This window comes from Ptychodera flava, chromosome 5 (genome assembly GCF_041260155.1).
Source record: "Ptychodera flava strain L36383 chromosome 5, AS_Pfla_20210202, whole genome shotgun sequence".
In the NCBI taxonomy this organism is placed as follows: Eukaryota; Metazoa; Hemichordata; class Enteropneusta; family Ptychoderidae; genus Ptychodera; species Ptychodera flava.
In genome coordinates, this window is record NC_091932.1 from 27,235,887 (window position 1) to 27,258,153 (window position 22,267).

At 42.6% G+C, this 22,267-nt stretch overlaps 1 protein-coding gene across 1 annotated transcript in view; it reads left to right on the top strand.

Annotated features, from left to right (window-relative positions):
* Positions 1–1,174: 1,174 nt before the first annotated feature.
* Positions 1,175–22,267, top strand: part of LOC139133402 (nucleolar protein 4-like) — a 79,996-nt gene continuing 58,903 nt past the window's right edge. Inside the window, exon 1 of the mRNA XM_070699969.1 lies at positions 1,175–1,605. Within this exon, the coding sequence (XP_070556070.1) occupies positions 1,345–1,605 (261 nt within the window). The 5' untranslated portion in view covers positions 1,175–1,344. The remainder of the gene's footprint in view (positions 1,606–22,267) is intronic.

Genomic DNA, 22,267 nt, shown 5'->3' on the forward strand with positions numbered 1-22,267 from the left:
AGAAAATAATATTCCGCCATGAGAGAGACGGTGCGCCGACAGCTCCATATCGTGTACAGAGATAAAATTACACTTTGCATCGGCCCCTCTGTGTTTAAAGGTACCCGTTTCCCCTTTCACGCTAGTGGTTTGTCTCGTGGATTATACTGGGATGAACAGGTAAAGCTTATTGTAAGTAGGGACTCTCCATCCAACGCTGTACAATATACTTCATTAGCGCGATATGTAAAGAAACCGGCGAAATATCTAGGATGTCTGTGCGTGATTCAAAATCCCACCTTCACGGCCCGTGTAATTTTTCGCTGAAAATGATATATATTGTTATTGCTTTCGAAATAAAAAAAATTCATAAAGATACCGTTTTGACATGCGTGTATGACTGTGGTTGCGAACCGGTAATTTTTTTCCGCGAGTCCAATTCGTACTACAAGCCCCCTTTTTCTCCCGATTTTGTTTCCCTGGGCTGCCGGTTTTTTCACAGAGAGGGGATTTGCGATGCTGCCCCTGCACGTGAACACGGGTTTCTGCACCTTTTGAAATTTTCATGACGGTAAAATGGGCCAGGGAACCCCTGTCGTGATTATAACAGCTGCCGTGGTATTATAAGGACAGTCTTCGCGAGAGGGAAGGGTCGTTTTCATTTATCGACAGCAAAGCTATAATAGATGCGCGCCGACCGGGTAACATTGGAAGACAACCTCACGCTAGCGTTGTAACCCTGGAGACGCGTTTCGATGCGTTAAAAATCATCTACAGGCGACGTAAGGTGACCCTCAGCTCTGAATAATTTTATAAAAGTAGCCCCTCGCAATATTGTGTGAAAATAGAAAATATAAGGTTAGTCCACTGCCTTCGACCGTAGAGCGTGTTGCAACCATGGCCGTCCCGGGATGGTATATTTTCTTGGGGGGTTGTTAGGCTTCGATGGTGGAAAAGCAATCTTTTGTGTTTCGGTGGGCGCTTTCGAAATTATCCAAGGCGGACGGATCTCAGTAATATTCCAATATGGGACATCTGTGACTGACAGGCCGCCCGAGATTGGTGGCTTTTGTGTGCGCGGACCAATCAACGCCCTGCATCGGCCAGATGACACATCGTTTACAATAGGCCAGTCTGATTACAATGCGTGGCTCGGTTGCTCCGTACGTTGTACATATTCATTGTATTGAGTGGTTGCGAGCTATCAGGCCGTACGCAGTGTACTGTTCTCGTACTGCTACCGGGACCCATTACACGGCGCACCGTATAGGAAATTTTAGCGGTCGCCTTGGCCACATCAATCGCGACTCCAGCATCGCTCTCCAGGCGCCGGGACGCTCCGCGAAACCCCTTTCCCCTCCGAAAATGGAGAACGCCGAAACGAAGGCAGAGATGTTCGACCAGTTCCAGACGTGGGCTCTTCGAAATTACGGTGACAGTGGCAAAACCAAGACGGTGACCAGGAAGAAACACGATCGGATAATGCGATTCCTAAATGGCGAGGAAGCTCCCACGACGGAGAACGCGAAATTCCGTTTTTGGGTGAAAGCAAAGGGATTTAAACTGGGACCGGGCGAAGACACCGAAGCCGGGAAGGATGTCCTATACGTACCAGTCAAAACAACGGTAAAACAGAGTTACTTTTTTCACGTTTCATGTCCATGATTACTTTCAACCTTGTTCCGCTTGTTTACATTTTCTTATACCAGGTAGCGAAGGATGTCGAATATGAATGACACCCAGAGCATGCCAGCTGAAAGTGCAGCCTGGTGTCGCATTTTAGCGATGAAGACCAGGTCGCTCTCCCGCTTTCAGGCTCGCCGGTGACAGCAAAAAGCTTGAGCTCTCATCTAATATAACTGTGCCTATTCGCTCAGAGAATACGCAGGCTGGATTCAACTTTCGCCCTGGGCTAATATCCCGGCTAGTTCATTTACTAACCGCTGCAAAATCTTCAATAGGCAGAAATAAGCTTGCCACTCTCCCCTGTGTTGACCAAACATTTTTGCATTTCATACCGATTTTTCAGCGCGCCCAAGAACGTGTTTGCGCCCTTTGTAATGCGGTGGCCCACGTTTTTTCTCTGATGAAGTGTCAATATCGAACTATGTTTGTACGAGCACAGCGGGATCTGTTTGTTCTGAAAACTTCCACTTATGGGTTTTTATTAAAGTTGGAATATTGCGGAGAACTGGCCTGTCGCATTCGACCTATATATATTTATCAATAACAGTAGCTGTATTTTCCCACACTTTGAGTGTTGCATCGGGCAACGGGACCGTGTGCGCGTGTCAACCCCAACCCCGTGTCTATAGCTCTTTGCAAAAGCGCCATGTGTGGTACAGGCCCACAGACGTCACATGCTCAAGAACCACCGTAGAAATCTCTGTCAAATCTGTAGAAATCACATTGTGGGCTTTCTTTCCAAACAGAATGATAGGATGTTGAATTTTCGAACCTTTCTCACTTCAAAGATTATGGGATTCTGTCAATCATAAAAAATCTTCAGATTACATTATTTTTTATTTGGCGCGGAACGAATTATCCCGGCGGCGGCGCGCGACAGTGATGGGTCACCCGGTTTCGTAATCATATTAAAATGACGTTGTTGACCGGGGTTGTGTCTGATAAGGAGACTTAAGGTGGCAGGCCAACACAACGATGTGTCGTTTATTCCCATTTATAGAATACCTAATTAGTACTCTTTTTTAACCCTGGATGCAAAAGCGAGTAGCACACATAAGCATTTCTCTGGAGCTGACAGAAGAAGCCCAGTGCGAGTGCACGGTATATGACATTTATTGTCAGATACTGTCCATTATCGAGATGTATGCGTCCGACTTCTGTTTGTCCAGTGCCCCCCGTCAGCTGCATCACTTCATGTGTATGCGTTTTGTGGACACTGACCGATCGATGCGATTCGTCAGCGGCCCGTAATTCTGGCCTAATTGAAGGAAACACGAACTGTCCCGGGACCGACGTCGTGAACGTTTCCATGACCCCGCTGAACCGTTCGCTCGGTTCGCTGAGTAATAAATTTGACTCCGGTGCTAATTTCTTTGAGTGTAGCTGTATGGCGGCCGGGGATTATATTGAGCCCGACAGCCAGGTTTTCCCCCTTCAGAATGAGCTATACCTGAATTACGCGGGACGCTCTCGTCAGGTATTGAGAACTGGCGCCTCGCGTAATCTGTCTGCCGCGTGAAACGGGAATGGAAGGCGGGCGCAGACTGGAAGAAGTAGTCTACGGAGCGAAATTACCGGTAAATATTCACCAAAACCAACAGAAAAGTCGCCATCCGATGAGAACACACACTGCGCGTGTGCGTGAGTGAACACATGAATCGTGCCTAAACTAAGATCGACGACGACATTTTTATGTCCCATGTGAAAGCGAGTTTGGCGATATCAATTTATATACAAAAAGGAGAAACCTCAAAACTGTCCGGGCTATGTTGCAAATTGCTTCTTAAATTATGCACTCTTTGGGAGGGAATAAAACCGGAGTATAAGACGTCCCAAATGAAATTTGTGCATATTTTTTTAGTTTCCAATATCGACATGGCCGGCCATCTTGAGGTATGGGCTGAGCTTCGTATCATGCCACTTCGCCTCTTCACTCCCTAGTGTGATTTCGATCGAAGCATGAAATACAGAACCCCTGACACCGAAGTGCTTAATGGAAAAATACAGAACTGTGGATTCCAAACAAGTGCGCTGCAACGGGCACAATGTCGGCCAACCTAACATAAGGTTGGGACCCGAGTGCAAAAGACGAACCACTTTTAGTGAGTGACGTCTAGTTCTTTAAAAAAAATGAGGTTTTTTACCCATGTGCAGTTGCATTAGTTTGGAAGTGCTTTTGACAAAAAACCCGCGCCAAACACAAAGACTTTGGTGCGTTATTCTTTGTGGCGCGAAGTACCAAACTACAGCCTACATATGGCAAAACTGATTGTGGGAATTGCCGCTTCGTATAGTATTAGTGGAACATATATCAATTTTTTTGGAAATTTTTCCCCGGCCGTATGGTCGTCATAAATGCGATCCACTGGGTCGTTTGAACCACATGACTTTCACACGGTCTCAACTCACTTCTGTGTACATTATTTCCTCCCTTTTAAAACATTTGGGGGGAGAAATGACGTCACGTTGGAGGAACATTAGGCTTGCATGCTTCTCACAGAAGACTGTGTCGCTCCCTTCAAGATGAGAACGGGACCTGTTTTTATTTTGGATTTGCATAGCTTTTGAAAAGTCCCAAGCCTTCCACTTTGTTCACCAATAAGAGGCACTCTCGAACGTTTTGTGTATAAACGAGTCGTGTACAATGACGCACATAATCATTTGCTATTGTTCGGGCCGGCTGTTTGGGACCAGGAAATGAAAGCGAATGAGGTAACGGTCCCTCTTGGTAGACGCGGCCACCCCTCTATATAATAGACTATTCCTCGTCATCACTGATCACTCGACTACCGGCCGCAATTATTAGAAGCATTTATTTTTCTTTCCTCATTTCTGTATTGTTGTCCCCGTGCAACGTTTACGTTTATAGAATGGACAATGTATGAAATATTCTCTACCCTCAAATCTGAAAAAGGGACCTTCCATGTTAACGACGTCGAAAATTATGATTGAATTTAACGAGGTTGCGTGTAAGGCGAGAAGACGGCATATTTTATACGGGACAGTGCCCGCACGAGGCCCCTCAATGATGTAGTTGACTGGTCCGTTTCGAGTAATCAATATAACATGTTCAAAACCTCTACCCTGTCGTTCATCTTTAATAATCGAGTTGCGGCGACCAGGTCTTTTGCGGAGATTTGACCCCTTTTCCTTTGTTGGACGAGAAATTATTCGCGCAAATGTAATTTTGCTCTCTGCCTCTGGTAAAAGCGAACGCCGTAAGCCACTGACTGGGCTTTCCCCACTATCGCCTTATTGTCTCTGTCACGCGTGTGTTCAGTATTTTTATGCCGCTCCGTCTGATTTAAGCCCCCCTCCCAACACTGTTTCGCTGGAACTGAATCATATTCCGATGGGGTTGCCAAATATACGTATGGAAACTCCTTCAGTGGGAATCCCTCCGGTTTCGCCCGAGCTTGGAATCAAGACCGTCTCTGCATTATACATGAAAGAAGAAAAGGGGGAAAGGCGGGAAAAACACCTCACTGAGTAAACTATTCCGCACATCGAAAACGCAAATATATCAATTCAGTAGATTTTACGCACTTCCACCTATTTGAAACTCCCTACTTTTTCAACATAGACACGTGACTTGACTCATTTCGTCGCCGTCCGCAAGTAACACAAGAGTTGCCAGTGCGTGGTAAAACGAAATATAAATCTTCACCTTCGCAAATTTCGTACTTCGTCGTCACCAAGCTTCCAGTAGTGTGCCAAACAGGAATATATATATTACAAAGTAGAGGCCTGTTGGCGCCATTTTGGCTGGACGATATCGAGTCACGATTTGAGATTTCAACCTTTCGTAGTCGTACTTCACCAGCCCGCTCTCTGCTCTGGCGGCCTGTCGGGAAAATAAAATCCAAGAAATGGAGTGAACACATATTCAATGCTGTGGCGTTATATTTTCTTCTAGCGAATGAAGCTGAGCGCTCGGAGATTAAGTAGTAACACCGTGTCGGATATTCACATCGAGAATGGGGTGAAAGCATAGTAGCAGACGAAAACGAGATGGATTTTACAAATTCTGGCCGCTGGCAGAGAACGACCCATTTTGGAATACAATAGCATATAGCTCGCTACACGGCTACGTGATCACATATGCTGACATCACAGACTCAAACATCAGCACGAACTACATAAAACCAGAAAAAAAATACTCAATTACTGTCAAACTCGAGAATTTGCCATACCGTTGGAAATTTCCTGCTGGGATCGACATTAAGATCCACGAAGAGTGATGGGGTTTTATAGTTTTAATCTTGAGTAAGAAAAATCGATCCCGCTCACATTTGTAATTTCGAAGCACGTTCGTGCGTGTCCCAGTACCTGGTTCGCGATAGCTCATTAAAAACTTAATTGGCCGGTCGTATGAATTTTTTCAACCGTGGGCCTTGTTAAAAAGCTTTGTGAAAACCCATAAAGCAAAATTAATCACGGCACGCGAGACGAGATACCAGGTATAGGACTCTTGTGCTCAAGGGTCTTGTCACACAATCGTCCGACAGCGGCCGTAAATTATTTTATCAGAAAATTTACTAAAGCATATTTTGGACATAGATTTATACGGCATCTAATAGCATCTGATTTGTGCAAAATAGCGCCAAGAACAGATAATTGGTTTGTTGTCTATGCCATCAGTATTCTACCATTGTACGCCATCAATAATACTTCTCTTAAAAATGCGTTGACCCTAACCGGTATCGGTGGAGAAAAAACACCGGCAAACGTACATTTTTTCTGGCTGTGCGCAACTTTTTTCGCCATGACCTGGACGCCATTTTGGGACAAAATGACAACTCGCCTAATAAGTCATAAATCTTCATTGGAACAAAGGCTCAAGTAGTCCGGATTTTCTCGTGTCTTTAATGCATTTTTTTAAAAAAGGCCGATTCGGGGTCACAAGCCTGTGTGCATTTTAGTAGGTTCTTTCTGCCGTCCCTTTACCAAGGCAACTAACTACAATTTATTGCAGTTGGGTTAATTTCCCACGTAAGCCGAGATTGAGTCAATTTATGATGACTGTAATATGCAGCTCCGAACATATTGGTTTATCCGCTAAAATAATGAGACACACGTACTACAATGGAGGCCCGGAATGAAATAGCGCGGCCGAGAGTCCCGCGCAAGCAGAATCTGAAACCTCTTCTTTTCATTCGCAGCTGATTGATTTCTGCGAATCCCTTACCGTCATGCAGTGCGAAAACCTGCCTCAGAGCCTATACGAGCTTCAGCTTGTGTCACTTATTTTCACTCTTTACCACAGACGAAAACTTCGAGCTGTTTGGTTATCGTGCACAAGTATGACTATTTCACGCAATCATTTTTTAGGCCCGACACGAATAGATTATTCTTTTAGTGAGACCCGGGGCAAGATCGGGTTCAATAAAACTAAAACAACGAACGAAATTTGACCTGATTTTAGACAAAATACGGACTTCGATAAATTTCATTAAAACTGGCACAATTTAAATGGAAAGGGCGTGTCTCTGTATCGGTGTTTATCTGAGGGTGCACAATACAGTTTGCCCTGATAGTCGTCCCTTCACACATTCCCTCTTTGAGAATAACGATGCAACGGTAGGGATATTGACGTCACGGTAGATATGGTCCGCTCAAAAATAGTAAATTTGCGTAAGAATCGGAGAATGTGTAATTATAGCCTCATGGCCGGTCATTCGCACTCATTTTGACATGTTCGGTTAACCGGATGAGCTCTAGTCATATATCACATTTGAAATGTTTAAAACTCACTTAGCGCCTTTTGGTTCAGAAGTATAACAGCCGCATTGAAAATGTAAAACAACTTTAAAAAAAAAAATTGGAATTCGTAATTTATCATGGTATATTTTCCCGCGTTCCAAGATTCCCGTAGGCCAGCTTTCTCATCGAAGTCGTGCTGCGTTGACAACTAACGCCATTTACAGCATTCTGCCGGGTTGAACTTAAACAAAAAGTGGAAACACTCGTAAATGGAAATCGACTTCAGCGATATGAACTGATATGCCTCACGAGAGTTTGAGCATATTGATCACAAGGAGTGTATGCAAGCGCGGGTCTTTCATACCTCTTTCGCTGCAAATGGGCCACTATTTTTATGCGCTGATCATGCGATCGATCAACCCACCATATTGAAATTTTGTCTCTGACAGAATCTCCGAACGAAATGACAGCACGCTAATCTAATATCGCAGATTTGGGCTTCCATCGGTGATTTCTCAACTGGTCGCCCAGCGTCCCGCATTTGACTGTTTTTCCCCTCATTAGCGATGCGTGCCAACAGCCACGAGCCGCAAACCTAGAAAGCCGGGTCATTATCTCTAGGAGCAAGCGCGCAGTATCCCTGTTATTCAAAAGGTAAATTCGATGAGAGTGAAGAAGAGAGAAAGTCGGACGCTGTCGTTCTTAAAAGAAGTGAAGTCGGCCGTTCATGCCAATAGGATCCATAGAGAGTCTATTCAAGAGCAAATTTGCATGTGTATACACGTTTGCGTGGACCAGACTAGAAATCAATGCTGATTTCGTATTCCGCTGCCGCCACAGGACTTACCTATGATTCAGACATGTAGCAGGGCACAGGATCTGCCCCAATTACCGTTTTTTTCTTCCTCTCGTCCTTCCCGCCTTTCCCGGTGCCGCCTCAGCGACAACACCCCCCCCCCCTGCCAAAAGCCGACATAGATAAAATACCAGTAGGTAATTCTGAATCAAATTTCATCGCCTAAAGTTTGGAGCATTTATTGATAGAAATAAAAACACGGTAACACAGAGTGCCCCGGGATGTTTCGTTTAAATATCGGCATCGGGTTCAGATTTATTCTGCAACATACCCTCGGATGCTAAGCATGAAACAAAGATGTTATCGACACAGGGTCGAATTACTGAGATTATAGTTGTATTTAATATGAAATAATTCATATTACAATTTTTACATATTTTTTGAAAGGTGAATCATTCTTCAGTTGGGATATTAGATTGAAAGCCGGCGGGAAAGGCTGGCGATAAGGCCGAGTGTGAAGAATTGGCCTGGGCGTTTTACTAAGCCATGGACCGTACGAAATGCGAAAAACCGTTCAATAATTAACGTTGGGAGGACTAGCAGGCAAACCAATGTATAATCGGGCCAACGGAACAGATGAACTAAAGATAAAGTGAAATGCAATGTCTAGCACGTTCCATTCAGAGACAGGGATGTTAGCTATAACTACTACGCGCACATTATTGCACGTTATGAGCAACGTATTTCATATTTACATTTAATCTGTGAAAACTCGTCTTTGGGGAGTTTTTATGCGTTTAATAATCTCCCGATCTCAGGGGACTGGAAATCAGAGCAAAACGTGATGTGCGTGCATCGCGTTGGATCGCGAAAAAAGAATTCTGCATTGCTGTGGTAGCGTCTGCTGGAACGGCGTCTTGCAACCCCTCCCGCGTGCGTTTCGGGACCGTCCTAATCTCTCGCGGCGAGTGCAACTCATTTTCAGGCGACCGTACGGTTCAGGGGGAGTGAGTACGGAACCAGTTTTATAGATATTGATTGGAGCAATTCCGTTTTACTCACGTTCAGCCCAGTTGCTGCACTCTGAAGTATTCCGTCTCGGCGCCATGGTATGGTCCCCTCGGACAGCTCTCGACAAACTTAAGATACTCGAAAGATAGGGCTACCAACATTCTGTGTCAGAACCATTCACAGGAGAAATCCATGGAGTAGCTCTGTCGCTATTGCACGGGATGAGGCTGAAAGCGTTTTTATACATCGTTTCTATGCAAACGACGGTTCATAAAAGGACTCTCTGAGAAACGATATTGCGTTCGTTCCCCTCTTCCCCGCCAAAACCCCTCTTTCGCCGGGTTATCTTCTCGCCCAAGCCCCTAACAAGTCACGCTTGCCCATCATAAATCGGTAACACAGCGTTGTCTGTTTTCTATGAAAAACAGATTTTTCGTCATATTGCGAGGAAACAAAAGCCCGGAAGAAATTTTGCATCTGAAATAGTAGCTTGAAAATACGTATTTCGTGTTGTTTCTCTCCCGCGTGTGACCCACTATTGGCCATCGAACTTCACCAAAGAATAGGACATCCTGTGTGTACAAGCCGCATCTGCAGTGTGACAAAAAGTCTCTCTGATGACGTTGTTCAATTTCTATATGCAGAATATTCCTTTGAAATCCCTCACTTAAAATTAATTCTGGAATGCCTGTTTTCCATCGCTGCTTTTTATATGATTTTCCGTTTTCAAACTGCATTTTTATTTCAACAGTTTTAATGTCCTCTTCAGCTCGTGCACATGCGCAAACTTTCTCAATATAGTTTTCGAAATCTGAGTTTGTACAGAGTTTTCCCGCTCTCCTGACAGGATGCACTGACAAATCACGGACGACGTTTTGTTTTGACGTTGGCAAGCTCACACCACATTTTGGCAAACGTGCCGAGGGGAAAATGGCGGGAAATATCAAGTTAGACTTTAATGTGCGACGGTGAAAATACATGTATGTATTTTAATACCAGTTTCTTTTATAATTTTCAACAACGTTGTCCTCATTTAAAACTTTATAAGAGTGAAAACCCTGTATCAGGGCCGGATTTTTGCACACAAATTTACTCCCGCGAACATTAACTTAATACGGCACTCCAACGTTATTGACATATCTTGTTGATTAGGTTATCTGGCGATTAACAGCTCCAAACTAAGTACCTCATTTATCGAAAATAAGAGGACGAACGGCAGTCTTTGTTCCTCAAATGTTGCCGGGATAAGTGAACTTTGAATTTCTTCTAAAATATCCGTGCCAAACGAAAAGGGCGTGGAAGTGTTTCTGTCCGAATGTTCCTTGACTCACGGTTTGGGTAATGGAGTGGCGGAAACAATCGAAAAAAAGAACAAGAAATAAGCGAAGAGTTTTAAAATTGAAAATAAAACCGAGTCGCAAACTTGCAATGGTTAGCCACCCACAGTGCATTGTAATGCATCCGAAACCGACACAATTCGAATTGTGCTTCACCCTTTGAGTGCTGTATTTTTATCACCCGTGCAACATTTTACCAATTTTATGACTTTTCTGTTTTGTTTTGGTTTTTTTTTGATAAATTTTGACCTAAGGTATACCTCTTTTCATTGGCTCAAGATTTTATCAAAATTTTGTCAAAACTCTGAACAAAAATTGACTTGGGTATATTTTATAAAGGCAATAAAAATTTACTTTGGCGTTCAAAAGGTTAATCTCATGCCCGAAATGGGGACCGATTTCCCGACGGTGACCGACGAAAAATTATTTCCATTTATCATAATCAAAAGGCAGAAGCATACGACAGCTCTCTTGAAAATGTGTCTTTGCGCGCGCGCATGTGTTCTGCAATTTTACGCTGTTCGGAAAGTGCAATTCATGAACGCTCAGCATGATGGTATGTGGTAGAAATTGACTGTCCAGATTTATAACAGTTTTGGTGTCAACTAAATGGGGCCCGCATTTTATAGTACTTAAAAGATACCGATGCTTTCGATCCCAAATAAAATCGTGTGTTTCCAGGAAAACAGCTCCAAAATGGAGGGGGTTGATTGGAAAGTGTGTTTAATTTCCTCATTTCTTGTTTTTTAAATTTCTAGAAAATACAACCTCAAAATAATTGTAAATTCTCGCATTGCTTTTGATAAAGTAAAAACGGTTTAGATAAAACAGTACAGATTAAACGATTTAATTCGATTTACTGGGTTAGTTCTCCTTGTACTAAGAATGGCTGTTAAATGGCGGGAAAAAAATATTCCAAGGATTTTCAATTTGTTTTATTTCCTGAAATGCCCGGCAATATTCAAAGTGTTAATCTCCTCATGACGTCATCATGTTTATTTTCCATCTCACGTGAAAGTTGTTATCTGTTCGTTGTTCAACTTTTCACCGATGTAAAATTGTTCCTCGCCTTTACCCAGTAATGTGGTCACTCGGCCTGCAGTTGGTCGTTCAAAAGCACGTGATTTGACGCGCCGAAATCATATGAAACGAATGAGCATCGAAAATTAACGTTGTGGCGAACATCGCATACGATATTCTGGTAAGAAAACGTGACTTTGAAAAATTCAATAAAGCGTACGCATATGAAATATAGTTTGGAAAAACAGAGGTATATCGCCATTTAATTTGACTTTCGGACGAGGCTGGCTTGGTGTTTGCAGCTTCTGACACAGTGCAATACCCCTGAAAATCCAAAATGCTCCCTTGGTTTTTTTTTGCGATTTTCAGTGTTTTAATATTTTTTCTTTTTAAGTTTCTCGTTGCAAAACCGAATAAGAATTCTTTGGAAGCCACGTAACTTCATCGACATCATGCTGATGAAAGTTTTGATTTATTGGCTCGGAAGAAATTAGAAGATTTCCTTGAAGTTGGGCTAAGCGTAATCTCCACTTTGTTGTGGGTCGAATATAAGACCATGAATTTCAATTAGAAAATACGACTTTACAAAATCGAATTAAAACTAAATATAATTCTCGCCGCATGATCAATATTCAAGGTGAGACACTAGTATTTTGTGACGAGTATATTCTTGTTGGTGGATTTGTGCAATAGGCTAAATTTTTGTAATTTCCCGCGTTTTTTAATCACCATCCCGTCACATAAGCTTGTACATTTCATTTGTGTGATGTTTCCTTTACACGGTACAATGTCCCGTCATTATTCGTCAATTTCTAGTGATCTTATAAAAATATCCGTTTTGCACTTTCGACATTTGCCTCGTGATTCGCCGGCTAAATTCATCGCCATGGAAACCGACGCCTGTGGTGAAGCGATGTCTTAGCTTGTGTTTTGATAGTGTTTGCCTACAAGACACAGTCTTCTGCCCCGATGGCCGCCGCTTCGATGTTCGGTCCAATTGGCACACCAGTCACGTCACATTCAGTGTTTGAATGCATTTCCTCTGCTTCCAGGGGTCAAAAGTCATTTACTCTGCCAGCCTTTACGAGATCTATCTAAAAGTGTCATTATTTCTCGCGTTTCTAGGAGAGGTGCGTTTTGCAATTTCTGCCCCGCTGAGACCCGATATTTGTCGGCCGAGTTGCGATGTCTTGGAGTGCGCGCGCACTGTTTCCACGGTTACAGAGGTGACGAAGTCCAATCGAGTGCGCGCGTGACGAGCATTCTGAGCGTTCTCCCCTTACCGACGACAGATGAGGTAATTTTGAAGAATGTGCAGACGGAAGAGACTTTCATTTGAAATTGACTTTCGTCCGCGACCAATTTGCATGCTGAAATTGACCCGTGAGTCGCATTAATTTGTGTTGTGCGTACAGAAAGCCCGCACAGGACGACGAGCTTTGCAGAGCCGGCCAAGTCCAAGTATACGACAATTTCACGACAAAGGTGTTAGCTTTTAGGCCGCAGGGGATAGTACTCACAGTTCGTCAAGACTTGACTTGACGTTCATGAAAACGGCACAAAAAGTATACGACACTATCATTTTTGTACGCATAAGTATGGTTGTCACCGATGGGGTATAAGGACTTAAATAAAATCGGTAAAAATGGCTATTCTCTTTACTGAGATTACGCTGGCCAGTGAACACCATAGGTAGGCTTGTATTTTTTGTAATATCATCATTAGTGAGCGAGCCGTGCGAAGGCTGACCGACACCACTTAAACGCTCTCAGGCAGCGTTGTGAAAAATGGGAATGGAATTGTTGTCAATTTTCTGTTCCAATTTCCCCACTAACTTTCTGCATGAGTAATTACCGAGATCTGGCGGGCCGATCGCTGATCGATCAATGGGAAGCACGAAGCCTGCAAAGAACGATTCCAAAGCTCTTTGTGCGACATCGTATTGCGCGGCGATACGCTCTGTGTCATCCTTTTCAGAGTGAGAATGGAAGGAAATATTTACCAGACGGTCACCACCTTCGCCTGAGCAATCAAAGCGAAAGGGCAAAATTTATCGTGGAACTGAGGAAGCTATCGCAGTGAATGCGACTGAAAAGTTGAAGTGCGCAGTCGGATTGAAAAACGATTATCCCCCGCGCACTGTACGAGCGTCAGAGTCTTTCATGTTCTTTACATGAGCCGAACCAAAGATGGCGGATTAGCGGAAATTGGTGGGGGATTTAGGCGGGAATTGTGAGACTGCGTCAGGTGGTAAAAGTTTAATGAGATCAAACATACAGGCTGTAACCTGTTCAATGGAATAGGTATACAGAGCGGTTGAGTAAAAAGCCTGCACACAGCGGCGCCGGACGAAAAACCTAAAAGATCAGTCGCGGCATGGAAGGTAAAGTTAAAACGAAGGCGCTCAAGGTAGGAGAACGTAAGATTTTCTTATCGTTCGCGCGCGAAACTCTCGATCTCCACATTCTTTCGTATATTTTTAAGGAAAGAAACGTTCGCTGAGTAACGCGAGAAAAATCGTATCGTGTCGAGTCTTTATGTCATATATATTTTTTGTATTTCTCAAAAGACTATCACCGATAAATAATCAATATTTAAACATTCGTTTACGTCATTAAACATAATATATAAAAAGTATTGAGGCAAATTATGAAGAAACATCGATACGGGTTTTCTCTTTATTTCTTTTGAACAAAGGCGCACAGATACACACAAACAAAAGAATGAAAAGATGACACCAAGATCTGAAAAGTCTTCTCTCAGCTTCTGATGTATTCCGATCATGATCATATTAGCTGCATATTCTTAATTATTTACTAAAGATACGCGTATGCACGCTTACTTACAAGAAAAGCATATATATATATATATATATATATATATATATATATATATATATATATATATATATATATATATATATATATATATATATATATATGAAACGCTCTACTTTTCGCATCGAGCACTGTAATTTCCCATGAGGACATATCTATACTTATATATATATATATATATATATATATATATATATATATATATATAATATATATATATATAATTCATTTGTATGTACATATGTGTGTCTGTCTTTGTTTGTCTGTGTATAGTACATACATTTATCCGCAGACTTATACATATAGGCTACATTATCAACTGCGCTTAACAAGGGCATGATCAGAAGCCGCGTTACATCACCCAGATAAGCTCATGATAAGAAACTCGATATTAGTGTTATTGGAGGGAGAAGCAGTGTACCCCGGATGTCAAGAGGCGGATATGTTACCTCTTATGTGACGGAGAAGTACGTAGGAAGAGCAAGTCACATCAGAACAGGCGGACGATGAGGATTTGAAGATCAAAGGGTTATATTTTCCCTTTCATTTCCTGTATGCATGATGTCAACGAGTGGTGAACTCTGGTTTTCAAATTATTACTCAATATGTCGTGCATTTGAAAAAAAAATACGTGGCGATACGGAACAAATTCCCCTCCTTAGCAACGTGGCATATGTTACTTTACTAGGAAAACAATCATGGTTTTACCACGCATGTCACGCGCATGGTCATCGGATTCAAGCAAAAATCACCAAAATAAAAACTGTAGCCCCTCGCTTTCCTGGTACATATTGGTGCCTAAAAGTTTAGACGCTTGATTTCGTCGCCGGATCGTTTTGTATCGAGGAACTTGATCTTCAGCGTCGACTGCAATGATCAACGACCAGACGCTAGGTCACGTGGCTTATTCAAGTGACTAATGCCGAGCTGACAACTTGTATTGCGATGAAACCGATTAAATTCTCTCTATTCTCATTGTGTCGTGTTACAAGAATTTTCAAGTTCTAGCCCATAGAAAGGTGAAAGGGACTGCCTATTCTTTCTTGGGGCGGCTTTGAACTCTCCATTGAATCAAGTTGCCTAGCAACACTTTTTGTTGTTTGTCGTGTATCATCATGGGGTGCTGTGCGTCTGACGTCGTTATTGACACCTCCGTGATTTATTTTTTATCATTTGCCCTGGCAAGGCCCGTGCCGTACGATAACCCGTGTGAATGCCAAAGTTTAACGTCCGGTCATGTTCACGCCAAGTTTTAAATGTTTTGCCCAATACGGCGAAGAAATTCTTGGTTTTTTTTTACTCCTGATCATCAGTTTTCGGGGGAAAAATCTTCAGATGAATCGAAAACCCCCAATAATTGCTTCCTCAACTCTGCGCTAACTGCAGAAATATTCAATTGAGCTATGCATGTGGAAATTAAGGAAACCATATACCATAGTTCGGAATTCTGTCTTCCTCAGGGCTCAATGGGAGTGCCGTGGTGCTATACTTTGTAACCAACAATGAACAATGAATCTGAAACCAACTTCAATATTGCAATTCGGATGGCAAAATATACACACATGTATAAATTATTCTCCGACTGAAATAAACTAGCACCGTGAATCAATACACGGTGCCTTTGTCGGTCGTTTTACATGGCGAGTCGCCGCCGCCGAGGTCTTTGTGATGATAGTAAAGTGGGACCTAGGGTTTTCTAAAGAAAGGAATACGTGGTCACAGTGGTATGATTGCCGGTGTCACAAAGAATAGAAGTATTTTTGAGACTGCGCAGCGGGTTTGGGTCATGCGCATTCACGGCTACTTGTGTTACGCAGCGCGCGGTGCACTGGGATCAGCGAACAGTATAGAAACCATAGACTCTATACAAAGGGAATTTTCTAGGGTCTACGGTAAAACCCGGGCCTAATAGAGACAAATTGGAGGAATTAATGTGGCCTGTGTAAAAATCGCTTTTTTTGAGCCAATAGCCGTCGGTGTTGTCGGGAGGGTATCGTCTACGGTAGTTGCCTCGGGGCAAATGTATTCCTTAGCGCATTATCGTAATTGCAAGCTGTTCGTGAGTTTGTGGAGTGTGCGCACGCGCATTACGTTTATCACGCGGTAGACGATTTCCACACTGTTCAGGCAGACGGCAAGAAGTCAAAAGTTTGTTAGTTTTGGAGGATAAGTCTTAGAATTGTTGATTTAGTTTATGCCGCACAGTAGTTCCAAGCTACACGGTTGTTGCAACACCAACATAATTTGTTTTCAATCTCGGGAGCCGGAAAAATACAGCCGTGAATTTAATAAATCCGAAGACGTATTAACTGGCTCTTTACTCGAGGTAACACTCAAATGAATAACAGCAATCATAGGAATGCCTAATATACGCGATAACAAACATTTCTTAAGTTGAGAGGGCCGAGCATTCCAAATTACGTGTGTGACGCCACCTTTTTCGGTAACCGTTTAACCGAATCAGTTGGAGTATTGACAACCGGAACCGCGAGGTCTGTCCTCTGAGACGTAAGTAATACCGCGACAGAAATCTTGGACTCGCGTTAAAGTGATAACGAATTTTTGTTTTATCAATGGTCTTTATAAATAATTTGATAACGAGAAATCATATTTTTTCCACACAGGATATGTCAGTCAGTCTACGGTAACTTCTGCGTGCCTACGTTGGCGCGTGTCACCGTCCACATATTTGCGTCTTACTCGTATGAAGGTTAATTATCGTCTCGGGCGGTGGTCAGCAACCTGCAAACGCAATTCCGTGCTTCAAGAGGCAGATCAGTCATACTTAAACTTTTTAAGGGGGCCAGTCGCCATCCTTTAACTTTTAATTTGATTACGTTGTTACATATGAGAAGTAAGTTCAGCCAATTTGATTAATTTTCAGAGCAAACACGGGATGGTGCCACGCTATAGAACTGTAAGATTTGGGTCGTGATATTTATTTAAACAAAATTATGCTACACAGCTTTCCGACGCGTGCGTTGTTGTTTTTCTAGTGGTTGTACCAGCGGGGCTGATTCGACGTGTCCCGGTCGCCCACAAACTCAGAGGAATGTACTCAGCAATGATGTTAATGCGCCAACAGCCGTTGCATTTGTGTATTTATTACCTGTGTTCTTTGTTTTGTATGTAAAGTGCTTTCTTTTTCTAATCCCAAAAACTATGCAAAAATGTCCAGTGTAACCTTGTCGACTACTGAGTACAGCAACAAATATTTTTTGTTAACAGATAAATTTTTGTCGGGACAAGAATTTTTTTGTCAATGATAAAATTGCATATTTTGCACATTAAGGTAGAACGCGCCTCGAGGGCAGATACTCTGACCCTCAAAATTTCTATAATTCTTTTCTGATCTATCACTTGTAGGGGCTCATTTTAAAGGTCTTGAAGAAAGAAAAACATTCACGGTCTTATATTTTCGAAAATCCAAAATTTAGTTTCCCCCTTACAGTTAACACAGGGATCGCAGCCATTTTGAATTAAAATATCGCAAAATATTGAGTGATTTGTTTTTTTAGTTCCAAACTTTGCACGGTGAACCCCCCCCCCCCGGTCGCGATTTTTATTGTTGATTTGGTAAGACAATGGTTGGAAGTTTCAGTCAGGAAAGTTGGAGCAAAAGTTTAAGCCGAAGCGCATACTACCTTAACACGTCGTCCTTGCAAGGCTTACGTTTTCTGTTTCAACGTCCCTGCGGGAAAAGGAGGGAAAAAATGCTTGTATTCTAGAACAAAATATGATCAAATTATCATCAAAAGTTTCAGGTTTTGTCCTTGTGATTAATCACGAGTATAATCGTTGCAAAGCGCACCAAGTCTAATCAGATGGTTGCTTCTCATACCAGCTCTCCACATTGCAGAACTGCTACAGTCCGTTCTGAGAGGGGCATTCGTTAAGCAATGTGCCCGGAGGGTTTGCGCACCCTGGCTTCAATCCCATTCATGGAACTCTGTAGAACGTTTACACCTGTCTTGCGAAATCAACTCCAATTTTGAGCCGATCGGTACTCTCGCTTAGGAATTTTGAAAGGAATTTTAAAAGCGACTTGCATGTCAGTCTGACTGTCAGACGAGGCGCTGAATACACAGTCATAGTGCAAAATTAGTATAATAATTCCAAACTCATGCTTTCCACACAGTTACTCGCACTGTTGCAAATGTGCAAAACGTGTCAAAATAACAGTTGTGGTAGGGTTTTTTCATATGAAATGTATTCATGTGCAATTTCTTTGCACGCAATATAGAATGAAATACATACGCATGCACAGATGTTCTGTTTACTCACGATACATAAAAAGTACAAGGACCCCGATTGGATGAAAGAGTTTCAAAAGGGAAGATCACGTGAACAACGTGTCAGGTGATGAAGAAAAGTGACATGAAAAGAACATACGAAATATACATGAGGACAGAAGAGACATACCTGGTTATAATGAATTAATATCTTGAAAAAAAGAAGATTGTAAAAAATACAATTTTATACATTCCAAAAATACATATTGGAGACGGGGAACAGTATGGACATGCGTTAGTTGATTAAACGAAATATTCTAAAATGAGATGTCGATTAAAAATTACACACGTACTGCTACTGGCAGTGTATTCCATTACTGTGACGTCATAGAGACTGTGCTTTATCGGGACCATATCACCGTTTGCGAAGCATCCATGATACGGTCTTTGAAAAAAAGCTCATCCTGCGACGCGGAATGAGACCCCTCCGTCCAGCTCCCGTATGAAAACTTTGTACAAATTCTCTACACGTGTTTCACAGAATGATAGATCCATTTCCTCCCGTCGTGTAAGTTGTTCACACAATACCTCGCTGAATTCAACAACATCATGTGCACTTTATTTGACAAGCCCACCAATAACATTTGCTCACAAACGCATTTGTCAGAATGCCGTAATCACGCGATACTTCTGCGCTCCAAGCCGTGAATGAGAATTCTGCCTTGTTAAACAGTATACATATATTGCAAGTTCTTCGCAGAATCGTTCAATACGAGAAAGTTAAGAGATCGAAGGTTTTGTCTGATGGACGTTCAAATACGGTGTCGTCGCAAACGATGGGACGAAGAGGCCCAATCACGTGACGATTTCGACCAATGGCGAACATTCGCATTGTTTTTAAGGAGGAGTTCTTCCCCACCGCAGAAATAAGATCGTCTACAGCATCAACAGTGATCTAGCAGCGGATAATTGTTTAATATAATCCTCGACGGCAAAGCGGATCACTCGACTGGCTGACCTTTGGTGTCGCATGTTCTGGTATCACGTATTTTTACTCGAGTGCAGATTCTCCGCACATACCCATCTCGCCAGCCCCTGGTTTTTTTTTGAAGTTCGGCGCAGCATATGTTTTTCGATGAATCGACTTTCTCTGGGTTCCACCGTCCTCAAGTTTTTATATTGATCAAAATTGGCATTTGACGTCGGGCGAACACAATAAAAGTATTGATTTTTATAAAAGAACCGAGCGCAGCTGTGTTACCGCCAGTGTTTCCAACGGCGTATTGCGATACCAAACTGGCAGAAACCTGAACGCGATCCAACGATTGAAGTGAATGCAACTGCGGGGAAACCTTGAAACGAGATTACGATTGCGCCCTCTGTTCCCTGAGCGCTATTACGTCATAATTGCCCTCCCCTCTTGATTAGCTCTACTCCGAGGCAGGGCAAAGTAGCACGGATCAAGTTGATATCTAAAAGATTCCAAAATGAAAGGTGAATAGAAGGACCAGTAAACTTGCCAGTCTAGCCACGTGATTCGTTAATATAGGTCACTGGGTACCAATCACCTTTACCTCTACGACTCAACTTACTATTTTTTTCCAAGGTGAAATGTTCTCAAATGGTTTTTATTCGAGCATAGGTTTAGAGAACAGCAAAATGGAAATTACACAGCGATCAGTTCTGTTTGGCATAAGCTCCCATCTTTCCGTCATTTTCGGAATGGGATTGAGTCTATTCTTGGTTGGTCTTCAAAGAATCATTGTGGATGTTGGTATCTTTCATATCGTCCCAGCTGTATGATTTTCATGAATACTAAGTTCTGTCTTCTCTTTTTTTTCCGGATAAAATTTTAATCAGCGGCAAGAATTCGCATCACGATTAATGTAATTATAATCGGTCTCTCGACGCTACGATGTTTATTACTTGCCACAGAATGTATGAAAAAAGTAAATATGTATGCAAAATGTAGATTGTCAGAAACGCACGTTCATCGGAGTAAATAGTTTCCTTCAAAAGGGCCGCTCGTTTTATTTTTCAAAGAAAGAAAAACACAGGCAAACCGCCCCATGAGATTGGGAAGCGCAGTATAACGATTTCTTTAACCCTGGAAGCCCCAGGCTAACTCTGGAAACTGCTGCAGCAGATCGACAAGAAACGGACGAGCATGGAGTCGTTTTTTCTGTATTCTATTCAACATCAAAAGTAAATATTCTTGAATCCACCCAGAGCGAAATAATGCTGATTTCTAGCTCATATATGATTGGTGATTGTTCAATACAGAACGGGGCAACTGTTGACACACAGACGCGATAGATAATGTATAAGTATTTGCATAATATGCCTCGTCGGGAGCTACCGTCACTTCAGTTTGCCGTCTCCTCGCGTCAAAACTGGCTCGCTGTTGTAAGACTCTATTACACGACTCGCCGGCTTTGGGTAATCGATCCATGAAGAGTGTTGACGGCGAGTTCGTCACTTGCCCAATCCAATATCATATTGACTTAGACAGGTGATAATAAGTTGAAAATCGTCAATCCAGCTAATGGAACTAGCCTGGCTTGATCGCCGTTATAGGGCTGGCGATTCGCATCGACGGCGACTTTTGAAGCGGCGCGCACCCAGCTTATCGATAATCGCTTTACTTTTCCATACACGTTGATCGCTATCTCCCGCTAATGATACTTTTAATAAAACCCAAAAATGTTTCCTTCGGCTCGATGGTTACCTGGTGCCACGCTCTATCATCACGACATTATTTTTAATCTAAATTCATAATGACCATAATGCTTTATCGTTTCTCCGAATGCATAATTTTTTTTGTCGTGACCAATTTATCTTCCACGAAGTACGCACCGCTGTGTATCATAAAATTTCGCTGTTTACTACGTTCTTACCGACGCGACAAATTTTTGCAAAACAAATGCATGGCGCACATGCACAACCATACCATTACGCGCGCTAGTAGAGTATGCGTGCCCTACGCTCCCACCTACGTGAAGACACTTCAACTCTCATTAGAAGGATGACCGTTATGTGACCGGCGTCCGTCACTGTTGCTTCCGGCAAACTACATTGTTACTTTCGAAGAAAGCGATCCAAGGATGCTCCACTCACACAAGGTACTCAAAATAGTTGAAACAGGGCGTTGTAACATCGTGCTTGTACGTGTCTTTTCTTTCCCACCTGACAGGTAGACACTGATGTGTTAGATGCTACGTTTCCATGACAACGCTTAGCTGTCGACTTTTGCCGGTCTTTATGTAACCACGGAGACGCGACTCTGGACGTCGGGGGCTGTCATTCCAAGTCAAGTTTCCACGCATGAACGAATGTGCGAACGAATTAATGAAGGAACCACTCTGCTAACCATAAAGAGAATTTGAACAAAAAGCCGTCTATTAGGAAAAGAATCGGAAATCGAGTTGTAGCCACTTTCTCTCAATACAAAGACGCGGCGGGCCGGACTCAATAGTTGAGGCTTCTTTACGAATGTGTCTTTCGATAGCCTAAGATATTTGCGCGAGGAATACACACCTGAGCGCAAGAGGTCGGATATCACATATGTTTAATTGGATGCATCTCTACAGGGGGACGTTGGCTCGACAGATGAGAACACATTAAAATTGATTAGTTAGCTGGGTAAATTGACGGGGGCAGACGCGC